Source organism: Sapajus apella, unplaced genomic scaffold (genome assembly GCF_009761245.1).
Source record: "Sapajus apella isolate SASKATOON/1434 unplaced genomic scaffold, GSC_monkey_1.0 scaffold48, whole genome shotgun sequence".
In the NCBI taxonomy this organism is placed as follows: Eukaryota; Metazoa; Chordata; class Mammalia; order Primates; family Cebidae; genus Sapajus; species Sapajus apella.
This window is the reverse complement of record NW_022436988.1, coordinates 5,663,597-5,678,226: the sequence shown is the minus strand read 5'-3', so window position 1 is coordinate 5,678,226 and position 14,630 is coordinate 5,663,597. Positions and strand designations below refer to the sequence as shown.

General features: G+C 55.9%; 1 protein-coding gene across 3 annotated transcripts in view; it reads left to right on the top strand.

The window, feature by feature from the left end:
- Window positions 1–14,630, top strand: part of SEPTIN9 (septin 9) — a 208,151-nt gene that overhangs the window by 23,055 nt on the left and 170,466 nt on the right. Inside the window, exon 2 of one of the 3 annotated variants that reach the window (XM_032241529.1) lies at window positions 1,231–1,287. The exons of 1 other annotated variant lie outside the window; for it this stretch is intronic. In XM_032241529.1, coding sequence (XP_032097420.1) covers window positions 1,231–1,287 — 57 coding nt within the window. Of the gene's footprint in view, window positions 1–1,230; window positions 1,288–13,716; window positions 14,549–14,630 lie in introns of those variants that run through there. One more of the 3 variants, XM_032241531.1, reaches the window with a different exon arrangement.

Genomic DNA, 14,630 nt, shown 5'->3' with positions numbered 1-14,630 from the left:
GTGGGTGGATGGATGGATGGATGCATGGGTGGGTGGATGGATGGATGCATGGGTGGGTAGATGGATGGATGGATGCATGGGTGGGTGGATGGATGGGTAGATGCATGGGTGGGTAGATGGATGGGTGGATGCATGGGTGGGTGGATGGGTGGATGCATGGGTGGGTGGATGGATGGATGGATGCATGGGTGGGTAGATGGATGGGTGGATGGGGTAAATAGGTGGGTGTATGGGTGGATGGATAGAGGCTCCAGGGAGGAACTGGCAGCTTTGACCAGCAGCCAGCATGGTGATCAGATGGTGGAGGCTACAGGGAGGTCTCTGGGTCTCTCTGGTCTCTTATCTCTTTGGTGGGGCTGGGCTGGCTGGGTGTCCCTGCAGCTCTCTGAAGGGTGGCTGCATGGCATTGTCCAGGGGACAGCCCAATAGTGCCGTGCTCTGCAGCAGTAGGGCAGCCTCCTGTGCTCCCAGGGCTACTCTTCCTGGCAGCCTTTTGGGTTTGCTCGGCTTAGCACCTCGGCAAATCTCCTCAAGTTAGGACTTGCCTGCCATGAGCCTCTCTCTCCAACGAGCAGCCCTGGGCCAAGGCCTGTGTGTGGGTGGAGGGAGCGCGTGCCGCAGGAGGCTGCATTAATCTGAGGCTCTGGTTTTGTTCCCTCCTGGGGCAAAAGGAGAAAACAGCTAATCCCACTCCATCCCCAAATCCAGCCTGGCTGCACCCAGCCCTGGGAGTGAAGGGGGCTCGGTCAGGACTGACTGTGAATTGTAGACCCTGGTGTAGGGAAACTCCAGTTCATAAGACAGGTGGACCTGGAGGAAGGAGGAGACTCCATCCAGCAGAGACACGCTTGGGCGCGGCCCAGTTTGGAGTCTGATGGGCGTGGGCTCACCTGTGTGCAGCTGCTGTTCACTATGTGGCTGTGAGCAAGTGACACTCTGCAGAGACCCAGCTTCCTTATCTGCAAAATGGGGGCAGTGGGGCTTCAGGGAGGATGTGTGTGAAGGTTTGGCCCAGAGCCCTGCCAGCACCCAGACAGCGGTGACTGTCATCCCTCCAGGGGCCAGGGTTACCTGGGGGAGTAGGGCCTCTCCCCTAGATGGGCCCCGTTTCTGGCTCTGGAGCTCATGGCAGGAGCAGAGGCGAGGACACTCCCAGTGTTAACCATCCACCTGGAGGAGGGAGAGCAACAGTGGCCTTGTGTGACCTTTGCCCTTTGTCTCTATCTGTAGGAGGCACTCGGACCTCCAGTGGCCGGCTCCGGAGGCTTGGTGATGCCAGTGGCCCAGGTAGGTGGCTCGTTCCGCCCCGGCCCCAGCTCATGGGCCTGTTTGTGCTGGGCCTCTTCATTCTTCTGGTCTGGGACCTGCCTTCCCACCTGGCCTCCCTGGATGAATGGGGCCACTTGCCCATCTCCCAGGGAGACGCTGTCTTTGACGGCTTCGGACTCAGGGGGCTTTCAGGCCTGTTGACGCTGCTCTGCTGGAGATGATTCTTGTGCGGGCAGGGGCAGCCACCCCCAGGCTCAGGGAGCAGGCTCATGTGTGGGGGACAGCAGAGAGAAGATGGATAGGGCCGGATGGCCTGGTGTGAGGTGCTAAGGGGACAGGCATGCCGTGGACAGTTGGCTTTGACCGTGGCCTCTCGGTGCTGTGTCTGTGGGCTCCCTGCAACCTTGCAGGATGGATGACGCTCCCAGGATAGAGCAAATCCGGCCAGTGTTATCTAGGAAGTAAGTGAGCCTCTGGCAGTGGTCACTGTGCTATTCTTTCTGCTTTTTCCATGTGTTTGGAAATTTTCCACACTAACCAGTAGGGAGGGGAAGCAAAGACACACCCCCAATCAGAGCTCTGAGGCTGGCTGTTCAGGACAGGAGTTACAGCTCATAGCCTTGGAAGGGACTCTACCAGTCACCAGGTGCAGCCTGGGAAGGGGAGTGGGACAGAGAGGTCAGGGGCGCCACCCCCAGCCCTGGCCCCTGGAGCTGCGTCTGTGCGTCTTCTTCTCTTGCACCTGACCCAAGTGTGGCCATGATAAGTGCCTCTGTTCCCGGGAGCCTACCTTGTTCTTGGCTGTCACTTCCAGCGGCCAGGCTGGGACATGTGCCCATCTAGTGGCCTTGCTATTCGGAGAGGATGATAGGTCGCAGAGATGAAGGGACTCACCTCCCCTAGGAGATGAGGAGCTCTGAGAAGGGCGGAGATGGCGAAGTCATCTGTGCATACGTGCTGGGGGCCAACTAGGGGCAAGACTCCGGCTGCCATCATGGTGGCAGACGAGCGGAGATGGCGAGGTCATTGTGCATATGTGCTGGGGGCCAACTGGGGGCCGGATCCTGGCTACTATCATGGTGGCAGACATGGTGGCAGGCAGGCAGGGGTTGTGGCTTCATGGAGTGGCCATTCTGGAGGAGACAAAAGTTACTGAAGGATACAGACCCAGAGCCCAGAGTGAAATCCACACAAACAGAGCACCTGTGGACCAGGGCTGCCTTCAGAACCAGGTGGGACAGCTGTCCTGCCAGCAAAAACGCCCACGAGGGCAAGGACATGTGCCCATCTGGAGCCACCAACCCCATGCTCTAGACCAGCCCCATCAATAGAACCTTCTGTGATACTGGATCTGTTCCATATGCCCCCACCCCGCCACCCTGTATGGTAGCCACTTAGCCACCGGGTCTATTGCACACTCAAGGTAGGAATTTTTTTTTTTTGAGATGGAGTCTTGCTTTGTCGCCCAGGCTGGAAAAAATGCTGGAATGCAGTGGCGTGATCTTGGCTCACTGCAACCTCCGCCTCCTGGGTTCAAGTGATTCTCCTGCCTCAGCTTCCCGAGTAGCTGGGATTACAGGCATGTGTCACCACGCCCGGCTAATTTTTGTATTTTTAGTAGGGACAGAGTTTCACCATGTTGGCCAGGCTGGTCTTGAACTCCTGACTTCAGGTGATCTCCCCACAAAGTGCTGGGATTACAGGCATGAGCCATCATGCCAGGCCTGAAGTATAAATGTTTATTTTATTCACTCATTTACTTGCATAGAATTATTTAATTTATTTATTTTAAATGGATTTCTACTTATATCTATGTGTGGCTAGTGGTTATGAAATTGAACAGTTCCAGACCATGCTGGCTACCTGGGAACCAAAGCCTGCTTCTGATCCTGAACCTGCTTCAGTGGGGCCAGCACAGACCCCTCCTAAGTCTGACCTCCACAGGCGATGCAGTGCCTGTGGGGCTGTGCACCCCCAGGCCTGGAAGGTGGAGAGGGTGGCTTTTTACAGGGAGTGGGGGCGGAGGGGGTGGCCTGTGCATGTGGGTGATGTGGGACCTTGTGTAGATATGAGGGTTGCCATGTCCCTGTGAGTGCACATGAGGCCACTTGTGGTACAGGATGGGACTGTCTGTGGGAAGAGGGGAGTGATGCTGTGGCTGGAGGCCCCTGGGCAGCTGCGTGATTCAGCGCCATGGTTAAAAGGGCTCCGCCGATCACAGTCATGTTGGGTACTGACCACTGGGCAGCCCAGCCGCGGCTGTGTTTCTGGGGAGCTTTCCTCTGGCTCCGCAGCTGGTCTGCCTCTCCATCTCCCTCCCTCTCACTGGCCAGCTTCTGGAATGGGCAGGGAGGGTCCCCAGTGCTTTGGGGGGTTGCATCTTGGGACCCTGGCACCCTGGGCTTCGTGGACACAGCCTCCTCCGGTGGTTACTTCCCTCTGCTTAGACTGGCCGGTTCTGTGCCGTCAGCACTTGGCAGCCGTGATCATGGCTCAGCTTGGAAGCCTAAGGCATAATTTGCTGAAGCCCAAAGCTGCAAGCTGGTGATCTGGGTTTGTGTGGGACTGCCTGCTGACACATGGAGTCCCCCCTCTGTGGGCCTCTGTGTGGCCTCTGGCTTGAGACACCCTTTCCTCATCTTGCTCCTTTCTCCCTGCCTCCCTGCTGCTAAGCCCCTGCTCCAGGCAGGAGTTCATTCCTAGATGCCCCAGCGTCTCGGGTCTCCCCAGATGACTGTCTGCCCTCCCGTCCTCCCAGCCCAGCTTCTCTGTAGATCCACATCTGGCTGATCGCCTGTATCTGGGACCCTTGTCCTCCCTGGAAGGACGAAGGCTCTTCTCAAGGCTGTGTTTGGGATTGGGCCAGGGATGACGTTTCTGGCAAGAGCTTAAATGACACCATGATCAACCCTTTGGTCAGTTCACACACTTTCTCTCCTTTTTTTTTAAAAAAAAAAAATGGAATTGTTGGCCAGTCACAGTGATTCACACCTATAATCCCAGCACTTTGGGAAGCTGAGGTGAGTGGATAACAAGGTCAAGAGATCGAGACCATCCTGGCCAACATGGTGAAACCCTGTCTCTACTGCAAATACAAAAATTAGCCAGGTGTGGTGGCGAGCAGCTGTAGTCCCAGCTGCTCAGGAGCCTGTGGCAGGAGACTCACTTGAACTCAGGAGGCAGTGGTTGCAGTGAGCCGAGATCATGCCACTACACTCTAGCCTAGTGACAGAGACTCTGTCTCAAAAAAAAAAAAAAAAAAGGAATTGTGAGACCTACAAAAAAATGTAAAGAATAAGATAACAAAACACCTGTGTAGTCACCATCCCGCTTGAGGAGTGAGGCATCAGAGCTGCAGGCACAGCCCCGGGTCGCCCTCTCCACCCCAGCCCCGCTCCTGCCATGGTGCTCACCCCTTTGGATTGGGACCTGGCCCCAGGCAGGCATGTCTGTGCTGCGCAGTGGTGTGTCTGAGCAGCCTGGGTCTCCTTTTTTCTTTTTTGAGACAGAGTCTCGCTCTGTCACCCAGGCTAGAGTGCACTGGTGTCATCTTGGCTCACCGCCACCTCCGCCTCCTGGGTTCAAGTGATTCTTCTGCCTCAGCCTCTTGAGTAGCTGGGGTTACAGGTACCCGCCACCACACCTGGCTAATTTTTTTTTTTTTTAATATTTTTAGTAGAGATAGGTTTTCACTATGTTGGTCAGGCTGGTCTCGAACTCCTGACCTCAGGTGATCCACCCGCCTCGGCCTCCCAAAGTGCTGGGATTACAAGTGTGAGCCACTGCGCCTGGCCTGGTCTCCTCTTGAATACGGTGGTCAGCATCGTGTATCTGAACAGCCTCGGTCTTCTCTTCAATGCTGTCGTCAGCGTCGCATCCTTGGTGCCCAACTGGAGTCCATGGCTGCCCTGCTCGTGCCCGCAGCATGAGGGTGTGGAGGCTTATCCGTGTGGATCCATGTAGCCTTGGTCCATTTATTTTGGCAGCTGGTGAGTGTTCCTCTGCGCGGGGAGGCAGTTTTCCTGCCCCATGGCTCACTGGTGACATCGCCGAAGGTCTTCTCTGTTACTAGTGCTGCCGGGAACGCACGTTTCCCCAGGTGGATCTGCCAGGCTGTGGGCATGTGCTCCTCAGCCCTTCTAGATATTAACCACTGTGCCCTTCCGAGCAGCCTTCCGGCTTGCTTTCCACATCTGCCCACTTGGTGTGCCTCGGGCAGCCTCTCTGGGCAGCCGCCTCCTTGACCAAGCATCCAGCTGATGTTTCCTTCGTTCCCACAGCGCACAGAGCTTTTCACCTCGATGGTGTCCGAGCTTCCCTCCCTCTGGCCCTCAGTCCCCACTGGGGTCCTTGTAGCCGACTCCTCTGCCTGACGTCCTGTGTCGCTGGGTCCTGCTCTTTCTCCTTCCAGCACCTCTGGGGTTTGCGGCCTCGTCCCTAGTGCCCCCACCATCCCTTCTGTCCTGAGTTGAACCGTGTCCCCCACAAACTTATGTCCACTAAAAACCTCAGGATGTGACCTGGAAGTTGGAAATGGGGTCTTTGCAGATGGGATTAGTTAAGGATCTTGAGATGAGGTCATTCTGGATGAGGGTGGTCCCTAAATCCAACGACTAGCCTCCTTAAAACAAGTAGAGAGGCCACAGACACACTGGGAAGAGCCACATGAAGTCAGCGGCAGATGGTGGTGTGACACAGCCCTGGGCCAGGGGGAGCCCGGGAAGAGGCAAGGAAGGAGCCCCACCCCATCCCAGAGCCTTCCTAGGGAGCGTGGCCTTGCTGATGCCTTGAGTTTGGACCTCTGGCCTCCAGCACTGGAGGAGAACCGCTTCCATTTTTCAAGCCCTGCAGCTTGTGGTCCTTCATTACAGCAGCCACAGGACACTGCGGCACCTCCCCACCTGACCGCTGTGGATGGACAGCTCCCACCCACAGGAAGTCTCCCTCAAGCACTGCAGCCTCAGTGTCTCTGCCCCCACAGGGGGCACAAGGAGGTGTGAAGAGCCCTGCTGGGGGTCCCCCTGAGCTGGTGCTTGCCTCCCTCCCTTCATCTACGCCAGCTCACACGCCTCTTCCGGAAGGAGTGCCTTGCTCCTCCGGTGAATCTGAGCCTAACACTCCTCTGACAATTGGCTGTCATTGTTTAACTGCCACCATCCCCAGGAGACAGAAAGTGCCAGAAGGGTGGGGCCTGTGCAGTACCACCTTGATATTTCCCCAGGGTACCGTGCCACACTGCCTCGGTGCACACAGTAGCTGCGTTGGACGAACAGGTGCCCCACGCCCAGCTGTGCAGACAAAAGTGTGCCACGTGGAGGGAGCTGTTCTCGGAAGGGACCACCAGCATCTCGACTGCCCCAGGACTTTGCCCCTGGGCTCTGGCAGGGACCCCTAGCTCGTTACTTCCTCTCTCACCCATGGGCACCTGCTCTTCCTCTATTTCTCTGATGTCAGCCTTGCCACCCACCCAGGTTCAGAAGCAGGAAATCTCAGAGTTGACCTTGACCTCTGCCTCCGCAGCACCTTCAGGTCAACAGACTGCCAAGATCTCATCAACTCGCCTTCCCCACACTGGCCCTTGGACAGGCTGCCCCTGGTCATGTCCATGTCTTGGTAGGGCCTCTGCCATCCCTCCTTGGACCAGCGGGTGCTGTTGTCCTTACCTCTGCCCTGCTGTGGCTCCTTCCTGTCCACAGTCAACATTTAGAGGACGATGACCACTTCCCTCTTCTGTGCAAGGGACTGGGTGATAGGATCCCTTCACCTGATCATTTACAACAGGCTTGGGCCTGGTCTTCTTACCTACAGAGCCCTTAGTTTCCTCCAAGCCTCGAGTGTGGATTTGTGCTGCTTCCAGCCTGGCCCTGATCCCGCTTTCTAGCCTGGAGCCCCTGCTTCTGTGCTCCCGGCTCTGAGTGCCCAGGCCCCCCTGGATGGGCTCTGCCACTGTCCCCTGGGAAGCAGGGCTTCCGTACTCCTGGGCCCAGCTGGCTCAGGGAGACTTTGGGCCAAGCTGCCACACCCCTTCTATCAGCTCGGCCTTGGTTATTTCCGTGTCCTCCACAGCCTCGGACCAGAGCTGGGCGGGATGCTCTCCTGGTGCGTGGCAGGCAGTCAGGAAATATTGCTGCAGCGACCTTGATAGGAAACGCTGGGGAAAATTGGCCAAAAAACCAGCTTAGAATGCAAATATTGGCTTTCTTTTGCATTGGCTGAAGAGTAGCTTTTATCTGTTTGTCTCCTGGGTAAGAAATTGATGGCGAATGCAGGGTCTCCAGGGAGGAGAAGAAGGTGACAAAAAGGGTCTGTGTGACCTGGTAGGCACTAGGCATTTGCGACTATTTAAATTTAAATTTTTAAACATAAATTCAAAACTCTGTGGCTTGGTAGCCCTTCCACATGGCAAGCGTTCACTGCCACATGTGGCTGCCATATTGACCACGGCAGATACAGAACATTGATACCATTACGGAAAGTTCTATGGGGCAGTGCCAGTTTTGATCATCTCCACCTTGGATCCACAGATTCATTGTTTATCCAGTGAACGACTGCTGGGCACCTACTGAGCGGGCAGGATGAAAGACACCTGCTCTCGGGGGAGTTTTCCGTTGGCTGCAGAGAAGCTTAAACTCAGGGGCCCTGGGACATTCTGTAAGGGCCCTTGGCCTCCGCACCCCAGACCTCCCTCTCTCTGCACGGGCAGTCGGGGGCCCCCTCTAGGAATGGAGTGCCAGCCCCGGCTCCTGTCAGGCTATAGCCCAGGCGGATGGCTGAGCACAAGGCTGTGAGTGTGGAGTTGGGCCTGTCTGGGCTGCTTCTCCCTGTTGTCCTGGTTTCCTTCCACGCTGACCTGGAAGGACTCCTAAAGCAACAGGCCTGCCCAGGCGGTTTGCACCAGTAAACCCTGTAGCGGCCCCAAGGGCAGAGATAGCTGGATTGTATTTATTTAGGAACAGCCAAAGCTTGAGGCACAATAAAAAGTGGAGAAAGATTCCGGAGAGGAATGCAGCTGGCCTCAGCCTGGGAATCCGTCTTGCTTGGGAGGCTGTAGGCGGGCCAGGCTGGGGCCAGCCTGGAGGGTCTTGGCCGGCTCTGCTGGCAGGTACAGTAGCAGGGTCAGCCGCGGGGAGTCCGGGATGGAGCTCTTTCATTTTTAATTCAGGGAAGCAAACTTCAGTGGTTGAGTCTGAGGATGAGCAGGAAATGAATGGAAAAGTCTCTCTCTCCCTCTTTTTTTTTTTTTTTTTTTATGCAGGGTCTTTCTCTGTCGCTGAGGCTGGAGTGCAGTGGCATGATCATAGCTCACTGAAGCCTCGATCTGCTGGGCTCAAGGGATCCTCCCGCCTTAGCCTCCTAAGCAGCTGGGACTGCAGTTGTGGGCCGCCATGTCTGGCTAATTCTAAAAAACAAAAAATGTGTGCAGGCTAGGCGTGGTGGCCCATGCCTGTAATCCCAGTACTTTTGGAGGCCAAGGTGGAGTCTCGCTTTGTTGCCCAGGCAACAAAATCTCTACCCAGGCCGTCGTGTGATCTTGGCTCACTACAGCCTCCGCCTCCTGAGTTCAGTCGATTCTCCTGCCTCCGCCTCCCAAGTAGCTGGGATTACAGGGATGAGCCACGGTGCCCTGCCTTTTTGTTTGTTTGTTTGTTTGTAGAGATGGGTTTTCTCTGTGTTACCCAGGCTGGTCTTGAACTCCTGGCCTGAAGTGATCCTCCCACCTTGGCCTCCCAAAGTTCTGGAATTATAGGTGTGAGCCATCATGCCTGGCAGGAAAAGTAACTTTTTTTTTTTTTCTTTTTTGAGACAGAGTCTTGCTCTATCGCCAGGCTGGAGTGCAGTGGCGTGATCTCAGCTCACTGCAACCTCCGCCTCCTGGGTTCAAGCTATTCTCTTGCCTCAACCTCCTGAGTAGTTGGGTCTACAGGTACCCACCACTATGACCAGCTGATTTTTTGTATTTTTAGGGAGACGGTTTCACCGTGTTGGCCAGGATGGTCTCGATCTCTTGACTTTGTGATCTGCTCGCCTTGGCCTCCCAAAGTGCTGGAATTACAGGCATGAGCCACCATGCCTGGCCGAAAAGTCACTTTTTAAAGCGAGAGGCTGTGCATCCCCTATATCTTGGTACTCAGCATGGAGGATTTGATGGAACCCGCATTAGGTGAGCGGACATGGCACATGGCAGCAAATCTGAGCCCGCAGCATCAGAAAGCGTCCTTTCAGCCGAGGTGCCTTCTCTCCACCTCCGTGCAGGACCCTTCCCCAGTGTATGCACCTGGAGCAGGGTGGGGCTGATCAGATGAAGCCCCTTTCCCGAAGGTCCCTGCTGCCCACATCAGCATCACCTGGACCACCTGCTCCCTTTCCTGGATGGCTGGACCAGCCCCAGGACCTCCTGACCTGATGTAGGGAGCACAGGCCACCCTGGGGAATGCCTAATATGTGTCTCCTCCCACCTGGGTACCGGGGGATGAAGCTGGGCTTTGTGGGAGGGGACAGAGGCACTGTGCCCAGGATGGTGTGCCTGGGGCGGCTGAACTGGATGTGGCCCCTATTGGGCCCCTGTGTGGAGCCCAGATTGATGTGAGAAGGGTGGGGTAAGACAGGTGACCCGTAGCTTTTACTTCTGTGTCACGTGGGAGCAGGGGCTTAGTCTGCACACATTTTCAGTTTGGAGTATAAATTTCCATGGAGGAGGAAAATCTCTACCGAGAAAGCTCTGATGTCAGGATTGTCTGTGAGGGCCAGGCCGTGTTCTGGGACAGGACAGGAGCGGAGGGGGAAACCAGGGAAGGCTTCCTAATGGAGGAGGCATTTGATAGAGTCTTGAAAAAGAAGCAGTTCCTAGGCCAGGCCAGAGAGTAAAGACCAGCCACCTAACTTCTTTCTACCAGATTCCCCTGGGCTGAGGCAAAGCAGGTGGAGTGTAACACTGCCTTTCTTTCTGTGGGTTCCAGCCTTTCCGGAGCCCGGCCAGTGCCATTGGAGACAAAGTGGCCTTCGCGCTTCCTTCCCACCCTGCCAGGCCTGGCCTGTGCCCGCTGTGCCCCATTCTGCAGTTAAGAGGAGCTGTGAACCAGTGAGGCTGACGTCGCAAAAAAGTGGCCAGGGGTCTATGGGGGGTGAAGAACAGAGGTGCCGCCCTCAGGACTGTCTGGAAGGGGCTTTTGGGTAACTGCCCACTCCAAGGTGTGGGCAGTCTGGGGTGGCCGGGAGCTGGGCTCACAGGCTGGCACAACCAGAGTTTCCCAAAGCCATGACCCTGAGGGCCCTGCCTTCCTGGGATAGCAACCTTTGGTACAATTTGGGAGAAGGTGGGTTAAAGCAAGCCCGGCCCCCTCACTGCAAGATTACTCAGTGCATTCAGTATGCAAATGTGCCTCTGAATCCGAGACAGGGAGAACGTTTTACACAACCACAGAAACCTCTTCAGTGTTCCTCTGGAGGGAGGGATGGGGGGGATCCACCTCGGGGCTTGGGTCCGCGCTGGTGGTGAGGTGTCCCCTTAGAACTTACATGGAGGCCAAGACCCCGTGAGTGGTGAGGGGCAGGCCCCTTCCTCCCTGCCTCCGCTGGCCGTACCCCACATCTGCACCCCTCCTAGCGGCTCATGGCTAACTCTGGCCTCTTCAGAGCCAATCGGTGCTGCCAGGTTTTCCATTTCAAGTGATCCCCCTGCCAGAATGTTTGGATTTTCAGGCACGGAGGGGAGATGGACCTCAGGCTAAACCATGCCGGGGGTCAAGGCTGTGCTCAGCAAGCCCTCCAGCCCTGGCCGTCAAACCCTCGGTGTGCATGGCATGCGGGAGGTTGCCGGGGAATGAACTCATCACAGCCTGGCCCCCTCACCCAGGCCTGTTCTCAAATTCTCACCACCAGCCAGGCTGGGTCAGAGCCTTGGGGGGACTTCCTGGGCTTCCCTGCCCCACAGCTGGAATTCATATGCAGAGTCTTGAGTGAGGTTAAAGGGTTTTCTTCCTCTTCTTTTTTGTCTTTCTTTTTTTTTGAGATAGGGTCTCACTCTTTTCACTCAGCCTGAGGTGCAGTAGTGCGATCATAGCTCACTGCAGCCTTGAACTTCTGGCTTCAAGTAATCCTTCCGCCTCAGCCTCCCAATGTGCTGAGATTACAGGCACGTGCCATCTTGCCCAGCTGGGGTTTCTGCTTTCTACTTTTTCTGTTGTTTCTAAACTCAAGAAATGGAAGATATTACATTTATAATCAGAAAAACCAACAAGGAATATTATTTCAAAATTGGAAAAGGGATTAAAGGAACAAACCTCTGCGATTCCTGCCGATCGGAGTCAGTGGTTGTTAGTGGCTGGCGTAACACAATGTTTTAGGGAGAAATAGAATAACAGAAAGCAGCTCCAGTGGGCTGAGCCCTGGCTCGCTCTGCGGCACTGGATCAGTTTCCTGCAGCTGCTGTAATGAGTGGCCACGAGCTGGCTGAGTCTCGACAACACCCAGGCTTCCTCTCACAGTTCTGCAGGCCACATGTCCGAGACCAGGATCACCAGGCTGAAATCAGGGTGTCCACTGGGCACAGCCCACTGAGGCTCTAGGGCAGGGGTTCCTGCCCTCATGTGTGGCCTGTTAGGAACTGGGCTACGCAGCAGGAGGTGAGTGACCGGCAAGTGAGTGAAGCTTCATCCGTATTTACAGTCGCTCCCCACTGCTCGCGTTACTGCCCAAGCTCTGCCTCCTGTCACATCAGCCATGGCATCAGGTTTTCGTAGGAGCGAGAACCATATTGTGAACTGTGTGTGAGGGATCCATGTGGCGTGCTCCTTATGAGAATCTAATGCCTGATGATTCTGTCACTGTTGCCCATCACCCCCAGATGGGTCTGTCTAGTTGCAGGAAAACAAGCTCAGGGCTCACACTGATTCTACGTGATGGTGAGTTGTATCATTATTTCATTATATATTGTGATGCAGTAATAATAGAAATAAAGTGCACAGTAAATACAGTGTGCTTGTGGCCGGGCGCGGTGGCTCACGCCTGTAATCCCAGAGTGAAAGTCTGTCTCAAAAAATAAATAATAAAATCATAAACATAATGCACTTGAATCATCCCAAAACCATCTCCCCACTCCTTGGTCTGTGCAAAAATTGCGTTCATGAAACTGGGCCCTGGGGCCAAAAAGGCTGGGGACTGCTGCCTTCATCACCTGCCCCTTTGAGCAGCTGGTAGCTGCCGGCATCCCTTGGCTTGTGGCCACGTGGCCCTTACCTTTAACACCAGCATCTTCAGATCTCTCTGGGCTCCATCTCTACTTGGCCATCCTTGTCTGTGTCGAATCTCCCTCTGTCCCTTTCTTGTGTGAGCAGCGAGACAGCCTTTAGGGACCCCCTGGACCATCCAGGGTGCTCTCCCCCCAGCAAGATCCGCAATGAATCAGATGCAAAGACCCATGTTCCAAACAAGGTCCCATTTTCAGGTCTAGGGAGTAGCACATGATATCCCTGGGGCCATTATTCAGCCTTCTGTAGTGCCTATGACCCCTCCCTCCCTCCCCAGCTTCCCACCTCGGCTGAGAGGCCGTCACGACCTCCCCTCACTGCCTGGCTGCCCGTGGGGTGTCCTCCATGCTCTTTGGGAGGAGGTGGTTGCTGGGAATGGTCCTCCCTGGCCCCCAAGAAGATGGCCTTTCTGCCAAGGAGACTGCACTTGAGGTCCTATCCCAGACAAAGAGCGGACGGGACTGTGGCCTGAAGTGGCATTTCAGGACCTTTGGCTCTGTCATCTAGCTGAGGGCTGTGCGTAGTCCTCACCTGGTCACAGGGAACTCGCCTGGCTCCGTGGGGCAGGGACTGTAAACTCAGGTCTGCGGGATGTGACGGGGTTGGGGGTGCAAATATTGGAAATTTGTGCGGGGGCCTTGGGAGCAGCGCAAACTGGAAACTGCGTTTTGTCTGAAGGGCAGGACAGTCTCACACCAGCCCCGTGCTGCCAGGCAGGAAGGCCTCTGCGGTGTGGCCACGCGTCCTCGATTTCTCAACAGAAACTGACAGTCTGGAGTTTTCAGAGGGATTGCCTGAGTTCTCAGCCTTGGCATGAATACACATTCTCTTTGAATAGGCTTGGGCAAACAGAACCAGCCTCTGTGTCTCAGGTTTGAATGAACCCTTGAGGTGAAGTTTACAGACAGAGGATGCCCCTATCCCCGCCCGAGGGACCCACCTTGTAGCCCCCCACCCCCCACCGCCTTCTCTGCTGAGCCCTTGGCCTCAGCAAGGACCCTGACCATGTGCTAGGGGGGACTCCCCAGGTAAGCCGCCTCCAGGGACCCCAGGTGACCAGTGAGGAACAGCAGTGATTCCCCAGCAGGGCCCTGAGTTCCCAGAGAGGAAGACTTGCTCCCTCCCAGGGGACGGTCAGAGACTTACTGACTCATGCGTGTGTGGTAGGAATCTTCCAGGAAGTCCCCATCTCGTTGGGCGGGGACGGCAACTGCCTCTGTCACCGCAGGCTAACGGGACAGAGGTGGGGTGACTTCTCAGGGTTCCTCCTGGGCAGGTGCTCCGGAACCTTTTCTCAGTCCACTGGCCCGGGGCACAGCCGTTCCTCCCACCCAGCCACGTCAGGGTTCGGGGTGAAGAAAGGCTGGGCCAGCCGGGGACAGAGGAAGGCGAGGCAGGCACGCAGGAACTGGGCTTTTTAAACGCTTAAACCCAAGGAAATCGTAGCATCGCGGACCGGGGAAAATGAAAGACTTTGGAAGTCGCCAGGAATTCGACTCTGTGAGTTGGTTTCCAAGAGGCTAAGTTAAGCATCTCCAAGTGGATATTAAAAAGGAGCAGCGAGCCTCGGGCGGCGGGGGCTGGAGGAGGTGGAGGAGGCCGCCGGAAGCCACGCTCGGGACCTCTGCAGCCACCGAGCAGGCCAGCCGGCCGGGACCCGCGCAGGCAGACCCTGGGGCTGCTGGACTTCTTGGGGCCACCTCGGGTCCTCTCTCCTGCCTCTTCTTTTTGGATTTCTCTCCTTTGCTCCCTTTTTCCTCCCGTTTCGAAGAGACAATGCTACTTCAGTTTGGAGCACAAACATATGATCAGCACATGGAAATGTGGTAATTCGGATGCATTCGTGATTGCAACAGATTGAAGAAATTAGACCAGACAAAGAGTGTTTTTAGAGGAGGAGGAGGAGGAGGAGGAGGAGGCTGAGCGAGGGAGGGCGACGGGGGTGAGAAAGGGGAGGCCGCCTCTGAGCGGGACGCCGGGACTCCCGCCGCTGCTAAATATATCCGTCGGAATGGAGAGGGATCGGATCTCAGGTAGGCAGACGGCCCCCTCCCCATCGGCCGCCCTCACCGCCCTGGACTCGGGACTTTATCTATGCTTTTGGGAAAATAAGCA